The sequence below is a fragment of the Rhinatrema bivittatum genome, chromosome 1 (genome assembly GCF_901001135.1).
Source record: "Rhinatrema bivittatum chromosome 1, aRhiBiv1.1, whole genome shotgun sequence".
NCBI lineage: Eukaryota > Metazoa > Chordata > Amphibia > Gymnophiona > Rhinatrematidae > Rhinatrema > Rhinatrema bivittatum.
Window position 1 is genome coordinate 346499106 of NC_042615.1, and position 23139 is coordinate 346522244.

Here is a 23139-nt window from a genome sequence, read left to right on the forward strand (position 1 = left end):
GACACAGGGTCCCAATCACCTCCATACCACAATTCTCTGTACTTACAAATAACCTCTCACTTGTGGCACCACGGACCAGATAAAATCACACCAGAATAAAACAGTAATTAATCCTTTTTACCAGTATTGTGTAAGTAGACTGTAAATCCAACAAGAACATTAAATGGGAAAAATACAGTAGTAAAGTATAATATAAACTTGCAGTTTTCTTATTTTAAATCAAGCAATGAAAAAATAATACTAGTTATGGCCTGTTCGCCAGGGCAACCAGCATACTCATATGGACAGTAAAAAAAAAAAAAAAAGAGCACTAATAGAGAAAGGTTGAGGGGAAAAGCAGTGAAGTATACAGCTTTTAAAAATCGTCTTTACAACTGAGTACTCAAAAAGGGGAGAACGGATCCACCCCAATGTTTCCACTTTGTAAAGGGTGCACCTTGTCCCAAACACAAAATTGTGTGGGGAAAAAAAAACAGCCAAGAAAATGGAAAAGGTCCCTCTTGATGGCGGAGCTGGCTAGATGACAAACTAAATAGATGAGCACTACAGTGTGTGAAAGGTCTCTCTCTCCTTGGGAGCTTCCACAAAATGGTTTACTTGGTAGTAAACAGAAAGTGGGCCTGGTTTCAGTCTCTTAGAGAGAGAACACAGTCCACCAGTTTTTCTTTCCCAGTACCTGCCAGCAAAGGTTTATGCTTGACTACGGCTAAAAGACTGAAGCAGTTAAAATGGGATACTGAATTTGTGACAAAAGGCAAGGAAATAAACCTTCTCCCTCTTCTGGTAAGATACTCTCTGTTCAAAGTTTAGATTACTTAACTTAGGGGTGTATTTTAAAAGATGCACGTGCACCTCCATGTGTGTGCAGTTCCCTGCATGTGCACATGGATGCGCCAATTTAATAACAAGGACGCGCTGGTACACGCATGTTATAAAATCTGTTGGCCATGCGCATGTCCAGGTGACGCACGCAAGGGGGTGAATAAATGCATGGCGACGCAATCGGGGCCTTCCCCAGTTCCTTCCCAGTCCGCTCCAATTAGGAATGTACAAGATTCAGGGTAAAGTGTGCAATCTTATGTCCACTCAGAGTCACAGTGTTTGGGGCTCTTTACAAGTCTTGGGCTTGATGGCAGCAGCCCTGGATTTTGTGACTTGTGCAAGGGCTCGCATGCAGCCTCTGCAGAAATCTCTCCAGTCTCGGTGGTCACCTCAGTCTCGTGACTATTCCGCACGTCTGGTGGCTGGATACGAAGAATCTGGAAGTTTGATTGGATCTGTAAACTCCGGCTTGAGTTAGTTAAACTGATGGCAGTCACTTCGTATGGGAATCTCACTGTCAGGAGATGGTTCAGGGAATATAAAGGCCTCTGGAAGCCAGCTGGTGCATCAATCATCTGGAGACGAGAGCCATAAGCAAAGCCATTCGGTAGTGTGTCCAGGTCGTGCAGAGACAGGCTATTCGAATTCTCTCAGGAAATGTGACAGCAGCAGCAGCATATGTGAATCATCAGGGCAGGACCAGTGGTTTTCAAGTGGCTGAGGAATTAAGACTTCTCATTCTCTGGGCAGAATACCACTTATGGGTGCTATTTCTTGAGTTGCAACACATTGAACCCAGGAGAATGGGAACTGTCAAAGGAAGCCTATGCCTTAATTGTGACCATGTGAGAAAGACTTATCATGACCTTATTGGCATGAAGAGGAATGCCAAAGTGGACAGGTTTTTCATCTGAAGAAGAGAGAGATTCTGAGAGGCTGGATGGTGTAATGCAACTGTTGCTTCTATGCAATCTCCTCTATGTCTTTCCTGAATGGCTCCTTGTAGGTGAAATGCTCTAGAAAATAGCTAGAGTTCTGAACCGAATGACCCTAGTGGCACCGGATTGACCCAAATGCCCCTGGTTTGCAGACCTCATCAAGATCAAGGAAGGAAAGCCTCTCTGACTTCCATAGGATGGGGGTCCTCTGGTACAGAGCCCAGTACTGTGAAAGGATACCGCCCCATTTTGTCTTATGGCCTGGATATTGAGAGGTCACATCTAAGGATAAAAGGTTATTCAGACAAAGGTGATTTCCATGCATTTATAGGCCTGTAATAAGTCCACTTCACTAGCTTATGTGAGGGTGTGGAGGATTTTTTAGGTTTGGTGTACAGATAGGGGAATTTCTTCCTGGAAGGCATCTGTGGCCATGGTCCTAACCTTCTTGCAGGAGAGTCTGGAGAATGTATTTGTGCTTAATTCTCTCAAGGTACAGGTGGCAGCTATTGCGTATTACATGGGTTGTTATCAAGGAGCACTGTTGATGGTTCAATCTGATTTTTCACATTTCCTGAAAGGAATGAAGCATATTAGGCCACCCAGGAGGAACTTGGTGCCCTCGTGGAATCTGAATTCTTTCTGAAAGTCTTGAGTGGTGCTCCCTTTGAGCCTCTCAAAAGAGTGTGTTTGAAAGATTCGTCTTTAAAATTGGTATTTCTGGTAGCGATATGTTCTATAAGGAAAATTTCAGAGCTTTAAGCTGTTTTCTATAGAGAACCTTTTTTGAGGTTCTCCGATGAGGTATTTTGATCCGTACACTTCCTTCATTTTATCCTAAAGTGGTTTTGCAATTTCATCTTAACCAGATAGTCTTTCTCCCTTCCTTCAATGAGAATTTTTCAGTGCAGGGTTGTGAAGATCTTTACCAGTTGAGATGTTCACAGGATGCTTCTGCAATATTTGAAAATGAAAAATTAATTCAGTAAATCTGATTATTTGTTCATCCTTTTTAATGGGAAGAAGAAGGGAGAAATTTGTTCTAAGGTTTTGATTGTTTATAAGAACATAAAAATTGAAATACTGGGTCAGACCAAAGGTCCATCCAGCTAAATATCCTGATTCCAACAGTGGCCACTCCACGTCGCAAGTACCTGGAAGGATCCAGTTCATTGGATCAAGGAGGCCTTCGGGTCCATGTACATTTCTAAAAGTTTGCCACTTCCCAGTGCCCTTAGGGCTCATTTAGCCAGGGCTCAGGCCTCTTGTGAGCGGTGCTTTGCCTGGTTTCACTTTTCAGATATACAGGGCATCTATTGTGGGGCATCCTTTCACTGGATGTTTGGACCAGAGAGGATGCTGCCTTTGACTTGGACGTTTTGATAATAGGCCTAGTAGTATCCACCCAGTCTGATGGTCTGGCGATATAAAAAGATGAACTAATTTCCTTTTTTTCAGTCCTTCCAGACCAGTCAAGGACTCTTCTAGACTGCAGGTTGGTTCTTATTGTCTGTCTTCTCTATCTGTAAAGGTTCTTACCTCTGATCTTCCTGAAGATATCTGTACGTATGTAGTTCAGAAAATTCTCAAATTTAGAGCCTTGTTTGACTTCTTGTTAGCCAATCTTCTGATTGTGAGGGGACTGCTACTGGATCTTTCAATGTTTAAGGGGCTTGTGGGAAGGAGTTAGATGTTTAGATTGTTACAGATAATACTGGCAGGCTGGTGCAGCATGAGACACTATATCGGGCGACGAAAGCAAACCAGTTGCTCTCTGTTTCCATCTGCTGGTAGGAGAGTATATCCCACTTGTCTTGCTGCAGTTAATGTTTTTCTGTCTTTTTAAATTGGGTAATATTGCATTAACCACCCTATCAAGCTTGTTGACCCTGGTCAATTCATGTAAGGTTATAAATGTAGTGGAATGATAGGAGTGCAGCTTCAGATGTAATCTTTCTTTCCTGATTTGAGTAAATAAATCTTGAGCACTGTACCTAGTATTTGCTAATAAGAAAAAATAGCTTACCTCTGCTGCCATTATATAGGTAGTGGTATTTCAGAGCTAAAAGTCCTTTTTGAAAAAGCCTTCTGTAATGTATTGTGTGGGCTCTTGCCAATTTAAAAGGACATAGGTGCAGGAAATCTCTCTGTAATGGAAGCCAGATGCCTTTAGTGCAATAAAATATAACACTGCGGCCCAACTTGGTGGCTCAGGTGGCAATGTAGACAGTGCAGTGCCATGTGGGAAGATCCCTAATTTAAGGATGGGTTGGCTGGGGCTGGGGTTGCTGCAGAGACAGCATTTACAGCCCCCAGGAAAGGAGGGAGTCATGGGCATTGCTAACAGATGACACCAGATGGCTGGATTCAGAGCCCATGATTGCAGGTTTTCTTAAGGTGCATGGCCCCCCCCCCTGCCAAGGACTGTCACTACAATGATCAGATAAGATATGTTGGGGGGGAAGGGCTGGTTATAAAAAGTTGCAAGGTTCTAGATCCCAGCCCTGGTTCTGATTGAGCTGAAAGTAACAAAACCAAACTGCCAGTTTTAAAAAAGAAACATTGATGGCAAACCCATTATTTATTTTATTTTATTTAAATTCTTTTTAATATACCGATGCTCAAGACCATGTCTTATCATACCGGTTTACATCCAAACCAGGGTAAAACCATAAATAACAAGAATGAAAGTTACAATGAACAGGGAGAGTAATTCAGGACAATTGAAAGTAGAAGGAATTAGATTAAGATAAGACATTCTGCTGTGTTACCTATTGCAGCTGTTTAAGAAACCTCACCCACCAAAGCGTGTCCGAAGCCGTTTGAACGGTGACGCTGCTGGAACCTCCATCCCTCTCAATTCCACGTGTGACAAGATCTTCTTCCATCATTTGGACAACCTGAGGCCTTCCTTTGCACCTGTGAAAGGTATGAAAAGGTTGCAAAACATGACTATACCCTTCATTGCTTTATCTTTGTATCTGTGGTTCTGCACATATAAGCTTGTGTTATTTTCTTCCACTTGCTGTAAGCACTATTACATACATACGTGTGCATTCTGTAACCATCATATAAAATCCTTTACCTGGGCAGCCATTATAGGAAGCAGTGCATAAAAGCTTTTTTATTTGGCATTAGAATCTTATAAGTAGATTTTAAAAGCATTGCTTGCGCAAAAACAGCCCCATACATGCGTATGCGGGCCGCACACAAGCACCACGAAAGTTTAGGAAATCGTGAGGTATGCGTGTAATACCCGTGCGAGCGTCAAGAGCAAGGGGGTGGAAAGGGGGCAGGGCATGGGCGTTCCTGGGTTGGGACCAAGAGTTGCACTCGTAACTCTGAATTGTAGAAAAGCTAATCATGGCACGTGTCAGTGTGATATCCGCGTAACTTTATTGCCAGTCTTGATGAAGAGCGAGTCTGGAGATTTCAAGTTTTAGGAATTTTCAAGACTACTGAACTACCAAATATACTCGGGGGGGGGGGGGCGGAATAGAGAGCACTGTAGATGATACAATATGACACTCTATATAATCTACCACTTTAAGAAGGGCACTTTCAGCTCAGGGTGGGGTTGAATCATAAGACCTTTATGCAAACCTTTTTTAAACCCAGTTTCACTAACTGCCATAACCACATCCTCTAGCAATGAATTCCAGAGCTTAATTATGTGTCGAGTGCAAAAGAATTTTCTCCAATTTGTTATAAATAAGCTACTTGCTAACTTCGTGGCGTGCCCCCTAGTCCTCCTTCTGAGATAGTAATACCCGATTATATTTACCTGTTCAAGTTCTTCATTCCCTCCCCCAAGGCCAGGGTGGAAGGGTCTGTAGCGCACCAATGTAACACTGCACCCTCCCCTAAACCCACCCTGAGTTAAAAGTGCTCCTCTTACAGTGGTAAATATATATAGTGTCATAGTGATTCTCTCTCCCTCTCTCTCCCCCGCCAAGAACATGAAAATAAGTAATTTTCCCACCTTGTGAGCGCACACGTGTAGAAGCCGCTAAAGCCCTGGTGCTAATGCGAGTGGAACATTTGCTTGAGCCACCTCTTAAGATCATGCGCACACATACACGAGGCAGGGTATTTTAAATGATACGCACGTATGTGTGCGCACGATATAAAATTGCAGCGTGTCTCTGCTTGTGTGCCAGCGCGTGTGTGCTTGGGTGTACGCGCATTCTTTTTAAAATTAGCCAGTTAGGAAGCAATCTGGAGTTTGGCTGCAAACATTTATTAGCCACTTAGTTGTTAAATAGGATACTTAAGAGTAGTAATCTCGAATGACCACAAGGTTAACAAAGCAGCAAAGAAGGTTAACGGTATGCTCGGGTGTGTAAGGGAGGGCATCACCTGAAGGAAAAAATGAGAAAACATTGCCCTTGTATGGGTCACTAGTGAAAGCCCACCTCAAGAACTATGTTTGTAGAGTCCATACCTTTGTAAGGACACTGAGTGCACTCCAGTGATATAAATTCCACTCAGGGAGGAAGGGATCCTGGTAGTCTGTTTCCCTCACAACATCTGGTCTCCCACAATGAAACAATAAATAGAAAAAAAAAGAAAAATCCTTTTGTAAAACAAACAGAAAAAATGTCAGAACTGACCCCCTTTCCCTCTGTCATCAACACCAAAGTCCCCCACAGCTTCCTCTGGATTCCTCACCCTGTCTGTGGGTCTAAGGACCAAGAGGGATCTGCAGTCACTTCTGCTTCTTAGACCTACAGATGAGAAGTGGTTGGGGAAGGGACCGGAAGGGGGAGACCTCCGTATTTTGAAAACAAAATGAAAACAAGAACATAAGAAGTGCCATGCTGAGTCAGACCAAGTACATCAAGCCCATCATTCTGTTTCTGATAGTGGCCAGGCTGGGACAGAAGTACCCATCAGATCCCCAGTAATTGATCTGTTTCTTGCATCACATGCTCGGGGATAAGCGCTGGCTTTCCCAAGTCTACTTGGATAATAACTGTTTATGGACTTTTCCTTCAGGAACTTATCCAATCGTCTTTTGAACCCCCACTATTGGGCCGATACAGTAAAGCGCGGCCGTGGTTACCTGGTTTTTAACCCACTTTGGACGCACGTTTTGGGCGCGTAAAGCATATCCGCGATTCAGTATCTGCTTTTACGCGTCCTTACCGCTTGCCGAAAAGGTCGCCTATCCGTTTCCACCCGCCGCATGTATATGATATGTTAATGATCGGATTAGCTATTCCCTCCGATACAGTAACATGCACCCAAATTATAGCCCTTTTAACCAGCTTATTTACCGCCTACCCTGTCCCTGGCATTAGATGGGAGCCGCACCAGGCTAGGGTTAAACTGTACGTCTCTGAGGCTCCGGACATGGATGCCTCTACGGACACTGGAGAGATGGGCGTCCGCTAGGCGTCCTGAGGCTCCGGGGTCCAGCGGAGACATGGACGCCTCTACGGACGCTTCTACGGACGCCTATACGGAACCTTCCTCCTGCGTCTAGAATAAGGCTGTAGTAGACGCTGAAAGAAGAACGCTTAGCTGAGTTGAGAATAAAACTTGAGAATACACAGTGTTGCAGATCCATGTATGTATTGTTAAATAATTTTTATGTGCTGCCAGTCAAACTGTACACCAGAGAATCCATAGTGTGGCATATCCATGTATGTACTGGGAAACTTGGACGTCCGTCCGGGCGCTCAAGGCAGCGGGGCCTACAGGCGGGAAGGTCCATGAATGGAAGCCGCGACCTCGGACGTCCAAGGTCGCGGCGTCCGTTCATGGACCTCCCGCCTGTAACTGGGCGTCCATGATCGGAGGCACCGCTGCCTTGAACGCCCGGCTGGACGTCCAAGGTCATGGCTTGGACGTCCGGCCGGGCGCTCAAGGCAGCAGGTCTGTGGAAAAGAACCATCCACTTACCTGGAATGACATTTTAAATGACATTTCAAATGACATTTGAAATGACAGGTACCAGCGCACCCTGGATACTGTATAGGCGCTGCATACCGCTCTATACAGTAAAATGGATTGCGAACGCCTACCGCTTCATTGACGCACTTTGGACGCCGCTTGGATTTGCGTCTAATTTGAATACTGAATCGAGCGGCTTGTGAACCAAGATGTGCGTGCGGCAAACAAGCAGGCGCCCGGCACTGCCGCACTTTTTCTTACGCGTCCTTACTGTATCAGCCCGTATGTTGGTTGCCTTGACACATCTTCCAGCAACAGATTTCATACCTTGATTGTATGCCGAATGACAAAAATACTTCCTATGATCTGTTTTAAATCTGCTGGTTGCTAGTTTCATGGAGTGTCTCCTAGTCCTAATGTTGTTTGAAAGGGTAAATAACTGTTCTCTATTTACCTGTTCACCTTACTCATGATTTTATAAATGTCAATCGTATCCCCTCTGTCATCTCTTTTACTAGCTAAAGAGCCCTAATTTATTTAGCCTTTCTCCATAAGGGAGCTTTTCCATCCCCTTTACCATTTTTGTTGCCCTTCTCTGTACCTTTTCTATGTCTGCTACATCTTTTTTGAGATGGGGTGACCAGAACTGCACATAATATTCAAGGTGCAGTCGCACCATGGATCTATACAGAGGCGTTATGATATTCTCAGTTTTCCTTTGTGTTCCTTTCCAAATAATTCCTAACATTCTATTAGCCTTTTTGACCATTACATTGCATACAGACCCGAAGATTTCAAATTCCCTGTCCGTACCTGGATCAGTCCAGACTCCTGGGTTAATTCATCCCTGCCAGCAGATGGAGACAGAGAAAAGCCTCGCTGACACTGCTTGAAAAGCCCTGGTGCCATCTGCAGTAGTTCAGTATTTCTCTGTCTCCAGCAGATGGCCAGTGCATTAACCTGCAGGGCTTTTCTTTTTGCCCTTGCTGTTTTTTCTTTTTAGATTTTTTTCTTTTTCGGGTGAGCCTTCCTCCCAGGGGACTGGTTACTTGGGGAACCATTCTCTGCTCGGTTGAGGTGGACCGCTCGAGGGCCAAGTTGTTCTGTGGGGTGTAAATCTGGCGGTCCAGATCCCTCCCCTCACGAGGCCGGCCGTGCGGCTTGCAGCCCTTCTTTTTTGGTCAGAGGTTTCCTCTCCTTTTACTTCAGCAGCTGTTTTGAGCTGGACAGCTCCTTTCAGCTCTGGGAGAGAAGCTCTCTGTCTTTTTTGTAAACTTTCTTAAAGTTTAAAACAAGAAGGAAGTCGGCTGACAGTAAGGCTCTGGGGTGACTCCCCCCTCCTCTCCCCCCCCCCCCCCCCCCCACGGTTCATATCGGCACTTTTTCTTTGATTTTTTTTGGTGGTTTATTTTAATATTTTGTGCTGGCCGGCAAGGTTCGTGGCTTGGCTTGCCGCATGTGTGGGGCGGTCCCGGCATGCCTAATTTGATCGGGCCTCTGTTCCAGGTGTGTATCAGAGAGGGAAGGGCCCTCCCTCCTCCCAGGAGTTTCCAAACGCCGGCGCCTCTGTAAGAGCGCGGCTGCCACGCTCGGGCCGTTTTTGCAGGCTCCTGCTGCCCCTGGATCTGCCAGATCCCTCGAGACAGGAGCAGCGGCCATTTTGGACTCTGCTTCACGCACACTGCCATTTTCTGAAGGGGAGGGGGATCTTCCTCCGCAGCTCTCCCCTGTCCATTCCGGCCCCCCCCCCCCCCGATGCGCAGGGGGTCACCGGAGGGGCAGGCTCTCCAGGTCCTTTACCTCAGGGGCCTGGGGGAGACCAGATCCCCAATTTGCCTCCGGGTTCGCGTCCCTTTTCCCCGGATTTCATTCTCCTATTGCACCAGGCTTACCTGGCACAGCAGAATGGTTTAGAGGGGTCTCCTGGGCTTTTGGCCCCTCAAGAGTCCGGGTCTGCAGCTTCCGAGTTCTGGGATGGGATCCGCGGGGTTCGGGCACTCCCATGGGGGCACCAGGGGGCTCGCAGGTCCCCGCCCCTCCGGCTGGTGCAGTGTTGGGCTTTTCAGCGCCTGATCTGATTTCGCCGGATCCTGACCAGGGAGATGTCACAGGACTGCCATCGGTAGCAGAAGGGGATGAACCCAAGATTCTCCGGTTATTCCGGAGGGAGGAGCTGGCACCTCTGCTTCTGCAGGTCCTTGAGCTGGGTTTAAAACCTCCTCAGGAGTTGGATGGTGCGGACTCCGTTCTGGACAGTCTTCGTGCTCCGCCTTTCCATATCATAGGTCGATGTGGCAGTTGATTGAGCATGAGTGGGATTCCCCAGACTCCGGTTTGAGGGTAGGTAGGGCTATGGCCAAGCTCTACCCATTGCCAGAACAGACCTTGGAGCTTTTTGCACTTCCGCAAGTTGATGCAGCAGTTTCTGCGGACACTAAAAAGACTACGATCCCGGTGGAAGGGGCCACTGCCCTCAAGGATGTGCAGGACCGAAAGTTGGAGCGTCACCTTAAGAGGGATTTTGAGAGTGCAGCCTTGGGGCTCCAGGCTGCCCCGTCCTCCAACTTTATGCAGAGGGCATGTCTGAGATGAGTGCAGAATTTTCAGGAGGCACCTCCTGGTCCCGACACATTGGATTCAGATCACGTGGAGGCGTCGATTGCGTATGTAGCAGATGCACTGTACGACTTGGTACATTTGATCTCGCGTGTCATGAGTACGGCGGTCGCAGCCAGACTTTGGTTCCGTCACTGGTTGGCGGATGTTTCTTCTAAGGCCCGGTTAGGTTCTTTGCCTTTCAAGGATCGTCTCTTGTTTGAAGAGCAGCTGGAACAGCGCATCAAGCAGCTGAGTGAGACAAAGGTACATAAGCTGCCGGAGGGCAAGCCAAGGAATCGCCAGACATTTCAATCCAGATCCCACTTCAGGGACACCAGACAGTCTCATCCTTCCAGAGGGCCCGTAGGGGCGCAGTCACAAAAGCCTTTTCAGCAACTGTGCGGCTCGAATTGGGGTCAGTCCTTTCGCGGTTCTACTTCCAGTCTAATAAAGAACTATCTGTGTTTGTCTCAATACTCCAGCCTAGCCGGTGGTTCCTCTCAGGATCTGCTCTTGGGCGTGCTGTCATCTGCCATCGGCCCAGGGATTCACCATTTCTACTAAGTGTTCATTCCTTACTCTAATAGAGCGGTATTATATCATCTACCACTCTGTGGGAGCCAACCCACATTAGTTCACTAATTCTGCCTACGGAGTATCATCACTGTCACTCCTTCTTCAAGGGAACAGATCCATAACAGATTGCTACTTCAGTACAGAGATTATATTAAGTGCTAACTCCCTTGTGGATCTGTCTCAGAATGCTCAACTCCAAAGCAGAATTATAACAGAGTGCTAACTCTTTCATTCTACAGGAACCAGCGCATACCAGGTTGCCAACTCTACCCTCCTGGCGGGGTTAGCCATATCAGACTGCCAACTCCTCCCCTCGGAGCAGCTGGTCGATACAGACTGCTAGCTCCACCCTCCTGGCAGGTTGAGCCACAACAGTTTGCTAACTCCTCCTCCCAGAGGAGCTGGAACCTAATAGATTGCTAACTCTGCCCTCCTGGCGGGGTGAGCAATAACAAGATTTGAGGGCTCACTTTACATGTTCTCAGGTGGCCTCATGAGTGGAGGCCCAGTTGGTTTCACCACAGGAAATTTGTAGGGCGTCGACTTGGAAGTTGCTGCATACGTTTGCAAGGCACTACTGTCTAGATGTAGAAGAACCAAAGTCTCGGTCTTTTGGTGAGAGTGTCTTGTGAGCGGGACTCTCCAGGTCCCACCCTAAGTAGGGAGCTTGGGTAAATCCCAGGAGTCTGGACTGATCTGGGTATGTAAGGGGAAAGGGAAACTGGTTCTTACCTGCTAAGTTTTGTTCCTGTAGTACCACTGATCAGTCCAGAACCTGCCCGATCTATGGAGGTGGAGAGTTGTCCACTCAGCTGTAATCTTTTTGATACAAATTTTTAAGGTTGTGGAATACAGACTCATTGGAAGACTTTTTTCAAGGTTTTACAAGTTTTGCAAGTGTTTTGTGCTTGGGTACACATCAATACTGAAAAACTGCAGGTGGCACTAGGGATTTTGAAGCAATATCAGTGAAACTTTCTCTGTCTCCATCTGCAGACAGGGATGAATAAACCCAGGAGTCTGGACTGATCTGTGATGTTATAGGAATGAAAATTAGCAGGTAAGAACCAATTTCCTTTAGTCCTGCCCTCTGTTTCCTGTCTTTCATCCAGTTACCAATTCATAATAGACACTACCTCCAATTCCATGACCTCCCAACCCTGAGGAGTCTCTCATGAAGGACTTTATTAAATCCATTCTGAAAATCCAAATACACTACATCAACCGGCTCACCTTTGCCTGTTTATTTAGACCCTCAAAAAAATCTAGTAAATTGGTAAAGCAAGACTAGCCTTGCAAAACCCATATTGACTCTTCCCCATTAAACTAAACTTTTGTATGTGGTCATTATTTTTGCTTTTAAGAATAGCTTCAACTGTTTTGCTCAGCTTAGATGTCAGGCTCACCAGTCTATAGTTTCCCAGATGATGCCTGGAGCCTTTTTTAAAAATTGGCATCATATTGGCCTCCCTCCTGTCTTCTGATACTATGGATATTTTAAATGATAGGTTGCAAATCACCAAAAACAAGTCTACAGTTTTATTTTTGAGTTCCTTCAGAACTCTGGGATGAAGACCATCCGGTCCTGGTGATTTATTTCTTAGTCTGTCAACCTGAATTGTTATGTGCTCCGGTTTCACAGTGATTCTATTTAGTCACTCAGAGTCATCGTCAACAACATTATGCGCGTATGTAGCAGTTTATAGAATAGCACATACTCGTGCATGTGCTATTTTTTACGTTCCTATTGTTTGAAAATTCACCAAAGATAACTTCCAACATTTGGAATTTATATTTTAGCTGAAAAATTGGTTGTATAGGAATTATCTTCTCTGTTTGCTGGTGAAGAGAGGGGTATCCAGAACTAGCTTAGACCTTTGCTACTTGTGAATTGTGTAAATCATTCATCTCACTATCAACAGAGTTTGTGTTATTGTGTTATCCATCTCTTTATGATATATGTATATTGACCTATTCAAATTCCCTTTCTCAGAGTTTTTTGCATACCAGAAAAGGCTAAATAGTAATTTTTGACCAGATTTTCAGCAGCACAGCCGTGCCGCTGAATTTCCCAGGTAAGCTAGCCGGATAAGTCTTATCCGATTAACTTGCCTAACGTTTTGCTTTGAATATCTACCTCTATGTGTTTATATTCAACTGGAATCAATGCATTCAGTCTTAGACTTTAACTTTCAAACTGGCAAGTGGGCACACATTGGCTTGTGTATGTCAGCCCATGCCCAGGGACGAAGCCATTTTATAACATACACACGCATGTTCTAAAATAGCCTGGCTGTGCGCACATGTGCGCCAAATTCTAAGCTGGCAAGTACAAATGCCGTTTCTAACAATAAATCAGGGGATTTGTTTTTATTGAAGTTTCCAAACTTTTATAACATTACATTATAAATGAAATACAGGTATTATAAGTAGAAATTTTCCATCGAGAAAAAAATTAATTAAATCCAATACCATTAATCCTTATACCTGTGTTATTACAGGTAAATACGAGCTATTCAAGGAAAAATAAGCGGTTAACAATTAAACATATAGGGGTCTAAACCTTTTTTCAACAAGAAACAGAGTTTACACTGGGTGATACATTAATACTACTTGCTTCTAACCATTTCCTGTGGTTCCTGGGGTATGAGAACTCAAGAACGTCTGGAGCTGAGTCACTTCATAAAAAACATATTTATGATTTAAATGATAAATCTCACATCTACATGGGAATTTGAGAGTCATTCTAGCATCAATTGCTTCTACAGCAGGTGTACAGCAGGTCTAACATTCAAAACACTTTTCCTACTGAACTGAGTTGACCTGGCCAAGTTTGGATAAATCCAGATCTTTTGGCCATGGAACAACTGTAGTCGCTGTTTCAAAAACAATCTTAAAACTTCATCCCGGTCAGCTGTAAAGACAAAGGTCACAAACAATGTGGCTCTAGTCTTTATTTTGGTGTCAACCGATATCTCCAATACTTCCGAGGGATCGATCGGCTCCTCTGATATTCCCACTTCAGCTAAGATACCAGGTGCAGCCCTAATTGGCAAATAATAGGTTTTTGAGATTACAGGCATATTTTGTTGTTGTATCTTCAAAACTTTTATTAAATATCTATTACACATTTCCTTAGCTGATGTCAATCTAATCATTGGAAAATTCAAAACCCTAAGATTCAGGTATTTTACTGTGTTTTCCAAGTATTCCAGCTTTTTATCATTTATCAATTCCACTTTTACAAATTTTTGTTGAAATGCTTCTACTTGTTCTAAGCGTTTTTCTGACTTTTCTATATTAATTTTGTTTAAGGTAACTGAATTTTCCAAATTAGAGAAATTTTGTTGTTTATTAGTGATATTTTGAGATAGCTTCACTATAGCTTTCTCAAGGGATTTTATGGCGGTCCATATTGAACCCATAGTAACCTCAGGTATATCACAAGGTATAATTATATTCATCTCCTGCTTAAGCTCTCCATCTCCCACCACAGGTTGCTCTCCACTCATTCCTGCTTCTGTTCCAAGTGGTAATATATTATCTGGACTAAGTGTCCCTGTTAAGGAATCAACATGTCCCATATTCATTTGTACAGGAGGTGAGGGAGCGTTAGGAGCTCCGGGGCTTAGCGATATTGTCTCTGCCAGTAGAACCGACTCCCACTCCGAGTCGGATACTACAGCGGCCCTGTCGTCCGGCTTTAAACCTAGTGTAGGTGCAAAGAATGTCGATATCCTTGGCTGTGATGTTACTGGATCAGGCATAGACGTCACAACTTCCCTGATCCTAGCCTTTCTTTTAGTGTGGGGCAGTGCCTCTCCTAGGCAAACCCCTCCGCAGTGTATATACGAGAACAAGAAATAAATAATATTTCTTTGCAACTAGTTCTGAAAATCAGGGGATTTTAAGAGGCCCATGCTGCGGCTATTCCCAGTTTTACCAGCTCATCCCCAATTCGCTCAGTTAAGAGAGAGGTCCTCCAAACCCGCCTAGTTGAATAGCCCCGAACTTTAAAGCCCCACAGATCTGCCTATTTTTTAAACATTTATGTCAACCATAGCAGAAGTAAAGTTATGTGGCAAGGGGCCTCGGAACATGCCGGATCGCATGAGTATTTAGGTGCACACCTCAGGTTCATGCCTTGAAACCCCCATGCCCTGCCAAAACCATATCTGCACCCTTTCCTCTTTTTGAAAACTTCCAAGATGTGCTCGCCGCGGGAGATACACGCATATCTGGGCAGCTTTTAAAATCCGCTCGGCGCACGTGAGTCCAACATATTCGCGCATCCCCTAATTAATGCACACGCCGGACTTTTAAAATTCACCTTTTAGGGTTAAATATACTAAGAATTTTTCCCATAAGCACAAATGGAAAGAACCCATTAGTGTGTCTGACTTTTAATAGTGTAAGATGGCTCCTAAGAAGTGAGGTTAAGGAGTGAAGTTTCAAAATTTTACCCACGTAAAAATGAGCATCTATGTGCATAAATTGTCTCTACTCACGTATTTCATATTTTATGGAGGTTGAACATCCGTGCATATTTTCACGTTCACACGTATATATACAGACATAAAAATGGGGCGATGTAGGGACGTTTCAGGGCAGGGCCAACATTTATGCACGTATTTTAAAAGATGCTTTTGCACGTACATTTGCCAACTTGCGTCATTTAACACTTGCTAATTATCTGGAATAAATGATATTAAATGTGTTTGTGTAGAACTGACTGTGGGAGGTCTGGGTGAACTGGTGGGTGAGTTCAGGCTGAAGAACCAGAAGGGTCTCAATGCTCTGGAGAAATATTGGCAAACTGATGGATTAATTGGTAAAACTGTTAATTTCCTTGATGCGCGTATGTTTTAAAATGCACCGACGCACATAAATGCTGATATACCCAAGTAAGTCCTTACTTTATTTTCGCACGTAAAATATACATGCGTATATTTTTTTAAATAGGTTGTAACAGAATGTGCGTTCAGTGCATTGATGTACATTCTTTTGATGCATTGCATATGTTCACATGTAAACGTGCATACATGCGTGTGTTGCAGGGTAGAGATAAGAGTATTTTATAAAATGCACGTATGTCATATACACGGGTTATAAAATACTAGCATAGATCTGCTTGTAGCCATATACTTGTGTATATGCTGCTGCGTGCATTTGTTTGATAGTTATCCTCTCTGGCTGTACCTCAAAGTGGTATATGTGATGTCTCATGATGACTGCCAGAGTAATACCTGAAGAAGTGATGCTTCCAGCTGGTTTTTGCAGTAACGTTCCATTTTTGTGTGCTTCTGTTTCTTGTTAAGAACTCAAGGAGCCAGTGGGACAGATAGTGTGCACAGACAAAGGCATTTTGGCAGTAGAACAGAACAAGGTTCTAATTCCACCTGCCTGGAGCAAGACCTTTGCTTGGGGCTATGCAGACCTGAGCTGTAGACTGGGAACCTATGAGTCAGACAAGGTATGTGATCTGAGCCATGTTCTATACAGTTACATCACATTTGTATTTCTGCAGGGGTTAGCGCACTAATTCTTAGACTTCTTCTCTTGGGATCTACTGCTGAGCTCCAATTTTCATAGCAGGGCATGCAACAAAATAAAGTGATGTAAAAAAGTAGGTCTGTTCCACATCTTTAATGCTAAAAATCATGTGTCGTGCATTTTTAAAACGAATGTGCACGTTGCTATCTTAATTTTATACTTTTGATTTTCTTGGTTGAGTGATCAGAACAAGCCTTTATGTTATTGTTAGGAGGCTAAATTCTCCTGCTTTGCTCCTCCGTCCCTAGTAGAGTCAGGTGGCAGGGTGTTAAACACCTCCACTCCTTCCATATTGTAGAAGTTGTCAATCTAGGCCAAGAAGGAGCTGACCTCAATCATGGCATAGACTTTAAACTTGGATATTAGCCAGCTACACTTGATCTGTGCCAAGGCTGAAGCACTGCTGATCTTGTAGGATCTGTGGTTTCAAACATTAAAGCATGAGGATGCTCAATTCTCCTACTTACTGAATAATTGGCAGAGGTTTTACATCTCTGTTAAAAATGCCCTGTTGAACAATTTGCCTTTGCATGGACACAATTTGAAAAAATACTTGCATTATCTAAGGAAAATAAGACTGTATGGTAGATTTAGAGTCTAGTTCCATGACCCTTTTGCTGCATAGTGTAGCATTAAAGGTGATAGAACTGGCTATCTATGGTGAGATCTACTTGAGCACACTCATAGCAGACTGAAGGGGGGTCCCTGGTGGAAGGACATGCGAGGGGGCACCTTGAGTATGACTGATACATCTCTTGGTATTAACAAAGACAACAAGTGAAACAGATTAGTGGCTGTTCATACTGCTTTAAGTGTGCATCTCAATTCTCTTTTGTGAGCGGGACTCTTCCTTTTTGAGGTTTCTGTTTCTCCTGCCAAAACAGAACGCCCACACATATATAAATGGGAACACTTGTGGGATGGTGGGAGTGGAATGCCTGGGAACCGTGCACTGTGATTGAAAACACAGCACGTTATCGCTCGATGCATGCCATTCAATGCAAGTATTTGCTGCTGTGAGTGGCGACTATGAGGGTCTGCAGCCACACCCCCTCATCGAAGAATGACAGTACACCAGTGAGTTGGAGGGTTTTCCACTGATTGCATTCTTCTTGTGCTTTGCAGGCAGTCACTGTGTACGAGTGTTTGTCCGAGTGGGGACAGATTTTGTGTGCCATCTGTCCGAATCCCAAACTGGTGATCACTGCAGGGACCAGCACAGTGGTCTGTGTGTGGGAGATGAGCACATCGAAAGAAAAAGCGAAAACCCTCACGCTCAAACAGGTAAAACACCAGCAACTGGCAGCCTGGCATGGAAACAGGTCTCCCTACTGCAAGCGGGTCTCATTTTTAGAGTTCAGGTTACACTAGGCAAATATAAAATAATAAGTGGCAGAAACAATTATTATTACAGGGAATGCCTATGATTAAATTCCGGGGAGGGCTTCTTTTCATGGCCATTGTACAACTGTGACACTTAGTGGTCAGACCTGGGTTACAGAGGTACCAGATTCCTGAAGGAGCCACTATCTGTGGTCTCTGGCTGAGGATAGTAATTGTGATGGCTGGGAGTCAAAATGAAGGAGAATACCCAGGCTAATGTCAAATGAATGCTCCTAGCAGCATAGCCCAGTAGAGGATGGTTCCTGTAGAACTGAAAACCCAAAAGGAGCAGCAGAAAATATGGTCAGGCCCAAAAAAGAAACAAACAGAAAACTGGATTGAGCTAAAACTAGAGGGGAGCTGCCCTCTGAATTGCAGAAATTGGCACTGTTCAGGAGGGGATTATGATTTTCAAAGTTGGCAGCAGCTGCTGGCATTAGTTCAATAAAATTCCAGTGTAGTTTGGCATGAAATCAGTTCCTGTTCATACCCCATATCAGTCCAGACAAGTGGGTTTTGCATCCCTCCCAGCAGATGGAGGCAGAAAATGAAAAACTTTTCAGGCACTGCTACATAACTGAGAGTGACACCTGCAGTCCCTCAGTATTTCTCTGTCTCCAGCAGAGATGCAAACCTGCAGTCTGATCTTAGTTAAAGAAAAAAAAAGAAAGAAAGAAGATATCGTTTTAGGATAGAATAGATTTAGAGAGAATACAGAAGAAGTGAAGACGGTGCTCCCAGAGGTGTTAGGTTCCTTCATGAGGCATCCCTCTGGTTGAGTAGGGAGAACGGGGGGTTGGAAATCCCTGGCCAGGCTTGACCCTTGATTCCAGGGGGAGGGAAAGCCAGGGGTCCTAGTTCCCTCACTCCCCCTGAGGCCTTCTCACTCCGGCCATCCATCTGCAGCAGCCAGGAACACCCAGAAACAGGAAAGTATAACTTTCTTTTTGGTTTTTCTGGGCTGCTTGGGAGGCTGTTTCTTTAAGAAAAAAAAAAAAGAAAATAGTGTCGGGTAGGCCTGCTCTTGGCATTGTATCCCTGCTGGAGGACACCTTAGAGCTTGGAAGCTTCCAAAGATGGATGCGGCGGTTTCGGCTGCTACAAAGAAGACGACCATCCTGGTGGCAAGGTCGATGGCATTGAAGGATGTCCAAGACTGGAAGCTGGGGATCATGTTAAAGATGCTGTTTGAGGTCTTGGCTCTGAGCCTTAGAGCTGCGGTCTGCGTTAGTCTAATGCTAAGGGCTTGTTTGTGCTGGGTGCAGAAGGCGCAGGAGAAGACCTCGGGGGGCCTCAGCTGATCCTGGCCAGGATACACAGTTGGAGACAGGGATGGCCTATATGATGGATGCCCTCTATGATTTGCTTCGCACTTCGGCCAGGAATTGACCTGTACCTGTTCGTGGTAGCCGCTCACAGACTCCTGGGGTTACATAATTGGTCAGTAGATATATGGTCAAAGGCGCAGCTTTGTAATCTCCCCTTCAAAGGAAGGTTGTTTGGGGAGGACCTGGAGAAGCTGATGAAGCATTTGGTCGATTCTGAACGGCATAGATTGCCCGAGAATAAGAAAAGAAGCAAGAAGACATTCCCGCCACATGCTCACTTCCGTGAGATAAGGAGATTTTGCTCCAACAGAAGTTCTTCTGGATCCATACAGAAACAGGGTTCGGGAAGACAGCAGCTCTTTCAAGGAATCCTTAGGCCGACCAGAGATAGTGCAGGTCAGGGTTCTGGAGGTGTGAAACTCGCCCAATGAAGGTGAGCTGGTTCACTCCTCCCTGGTGGCTGTCTGAGGAAGGTTGTCCCATTGTTATGAGGAGTAGACCAGAATCACTTCCAGCCAGTGGGTTCTGGAAGTAATAAGAGATGGCTATGCCTTAGAATTTTCTTGACTCCTCAAAGAGACCTTTGTGGTGTCTTGTTGCGCTTCGCCTGTCAAGCAGGCAGCAGTGCAGGACACTCTTCTACAGCTGCAGCGATTGGAAGCCATTATCCCAGTGTTGCAGGAGGAGCAAGGTTGAGTAAGGTATTCTGTGTACTTCATGGTTACCAAGAAGGGGGGCTCGTTTCAGCCTATTCTAGATCTGCAAAGAGTCAACGAGGCCTTGCGCATGCCGCGTTTTCAGATGGAAACGTTGCAGACAGTGATTGCAGCAGTGCACAAGGTGAGTTTCTAGCCTCCTTGGATCTAACGGAGGCATATATCCACATTCCCATCAGGGCAGACTATCAAAGGTTTCTTCGCTTCATGGTGCTAGGAGAGCATTTTCAATTTTGAACTCTTTCCTTTGGGCTGGGTACTACACCAAGAACGTTCACAAAGGTGATGGTGGTGGTGGCGGGGGCCCTCAGAAGGGAAGGGATACCAGTGCATCCGTACCTGGATGATTGGCTCATTGAGGCAAAGTCAGAGGTGGAATGTCACTGTTCCATCTGGTGAGTGACGGAGCATCTAAGATCCCTGGGCTGGGTGATAAACCTGACAAAGAGCTATCTGGAACAGTCCCAGTCTTTGGATTATCTGGGAGCACAATTTGACACCTGGTTAGGCAGGGTGTTTCTTACCACGGAGAAGGTGATCAAGTTACAGACACTAGTAGTTCATCTATAGGATTTGCCGGTCCTCGATTATTTGCAGGTGTTAGGGTCCATGGCTTCTACAGTGGATTTGGTGCCATGGACTTTTGCGCACATGCATTCTCTTCAGAAGGCACTCTTGTCCCGTTGGAATCCGTTGTTGGAGGAATTTCAGCTACAGTTGCTGCTCCAGGAGGAATCCAGGTCCAGTCCCTCATGGTGGCTGTCATGGCCCAGTTTGGAGAAAGGAATAGATCTGGAAGTTTCGGACTGGGTGATAATGACCACAGATACCAGTCTCAGCGGTTGGGGAGCGATATGTCAGGGATCTGCAGCCCAAAGACAGAAGTCTTTGGAAGCATCCTGGTCAGCCAACTGTCTGGAATCAAGGGTGGTCCAGAGGGTGCTGCCGTTCTTTCATTCTTGGATTCAGGGACGGGTGGTGCATGTGTTCTCGGACAATGCGACGATGGTGGCTTATTTCAATCGGCAGGGCAGAATGAAGAGTCACTTGGTGGCTCAGGAGATTCACAAAATTTTTGCCTGGGCTGAACTTCATCTAACAGTACTTGCAGCCTCTCATGTTGGAGATGTGGACAATGTGCAGGTGGATAATCTCAGCAGACAACAGCTGGACCCAGGGGGATAGGAGCTATCAGGGAAGGCATATGCGCTCACTCAGTGTAGGTGGGACGATTCCCCCCCCCCCCCCCAGTTCGATATCATGGCAACAAAGAAGAATGCCAAATCGGCCAAGTTTTTCAGTCACCGGAGAGAGTTTGGCTATGCAGGGATTGACACCCTAGTTCAGCCAGGGAGGCTCCTACTATTTGTCTTCCCCCTGTGGCCACTCGTTGGTCGGGTGTTGCGTCACATCGAGCAACATCAGGGACGAGTGATCCTAGTATCACCGGAGTGGCTGCGCCATCCGTGGCTTGCAAATCTGGATCAGCTAGCAATAGACAGACCCATCTGTTTAAGCCATCTGAGGGGACTACTGCATCAAGGGACCCATCTTTTCAGAACAGGAGGATCATTTCTGTGTAGCGACCTGTATTTTGAGAAGTCACGTTTCTGCTTGAAGGGGTATTCAGAGCCAGTGATTACTACTCTTATTCAGGCTAGAAGATCCTCTACTTCTTTGGCATATATCAGAGTTTGGAGAGTGTTTGAGGCCTGGTGTGGGCTCCATGGCGCTGATCCCTTGCGGGCGAATGTGGCCCAAGTCTTAGCCTTTTTACATGAGGGCTTGTCAAAGGGCTTAGCCTATAATTCTCTCCAAGTCCAAGTTGGCAATCTTGGGTTGTTTCAGGGGGAGGTTGCAGAGATGATCATTGGCATTTCCTCCAGTCGTAGTACGTTTCCTTAAAGGAGTGATGCTTTTGCATCCACCAGACCGTAGGATTTGTCCATCCTGGAATCTTAATTTGGTTCTTTGAGTGCTGTGTGGACCTCCCTTTGAGCCTTTGAGAAGGGCTTCTTTGAATGAGCTTACCCTGAAGACAGTTTTCCTGGTGGCAATTTGATTGGCGAGATGAATTTCAGAGCTTCAGGTCTTATCATGTAGAGAGCCTTTTTTTGCGAATTTCCGATGATGGTCTTTCATTGTGTGCTGTTCCTTCCTTTTTGCCCAAGATTGTGTCAGCTTTTCATCTTAGACCAAAGAAAAAGGGAAAGAAGTTTTAAACTATCGAATTGCTGCTCACTTAGAAATTTTTATAAGGAATATTTTAATTTTTCTTTTTTATTTCTTTGTTTAATTTTTAATATTTTCCTTTTCTTTACCTAGTTCAGGGTTCAGTTTGGTTGGGAGTTCTAACTTATTCCTCAGCTCGCTTTAGAGGGAGAGATCCTTGGGGTTTAGGGTTAGACTTCTCAGCTTGGGTACAGGTCAATACTGAGGGACTGCAGGTGGCATTCTCAGTTAAGTAGCAGTACCTGAAAATTTTTTATTCTCTGCCTTCATCTGCTGGTAGAGATGCAAAACCCACTTGCCTGGACTGATCTGTGGTATTCCAGGAATGAAAATTAGCAGATAAGAATCAATTTTCCTTTAGTGCCTATTGAAAAATCACTTTACATGACTGTCTTTTTGTGGGCTATATGTAATGTTACCTTTTTGTTTTAGGTGGCAAACCTTAATAGGGAACAGGGCCTGGAGATCTTGAATGCCATCAGTGGTGTATTCAGTTTGTGCTCGTTTTCATTCAGAATTGATAGCTCTAGTATGGCTGTGAGAGGTTCTCCTGGGAATGCCTTGCGACTTCACCAAGCACAGGGGGATTGACAGATTCATGGCACATGAAGTTTGGATAGAGTGAGGTATAATTAAATGGTATCTTTACTCACATTTAAATCAAGGCCAAAGAATCATCTGTAGAAACAAACACAAATTTGCAAAGCTGCATCTAGCTTGAATTGATTCCCTTTTGGTGAAGGGGATTGGGTTAAGCAGGCAACCTGAGCAAACAAATAGTTTATTCTAGGCTTATGACTTGCAGCTCTTGCCTGCCAGCCATAATGACAACTGCTGGGGTGTTAAGCCAGCCACTTGAACAGGAATATTTCCAAAGGTAACAGTGTGGATGTTTGGGTGATACACTTACACACAGAGAGCCTGATGTACGGATACTTGCATTAGGGATGTGCAAAGGCAAAATTTTAATTTCGATTCATTTATTCATTTCCTAGGTCACCTCCATTCACTTCATTAGTTTCAAACAAAAGTATTTTTTCATTTCATGTTTCATTTGTTTTTTCATTTCCCATTAAAGTCAATAGGGAAGCAGTG

At 44.9% G+C, this 23139-nt stretch overlaps 1 protein-coding gene across 1 annotated transcript in view; it reads left to right on the forward strand.

The window, feature by feature from the left end:
* Positions 1–23139, forward strand: part of WDFY3 (WD repeat and FYVE domain containing 3) — a 616621-nt gene that overhangs the window by 559371 nt on the left and 34111 nt on the right. The window contains 3 exon segments of the mRNA XM_029599364.1: positions 4541–4688; positions 16151–16305; positions 17511–17669. Of these exon segments, the coding sequence (XP_029455224.1) occupies positions 4541–4688; positions 16151–16305; positions 17511–17669 (462 nt within the window).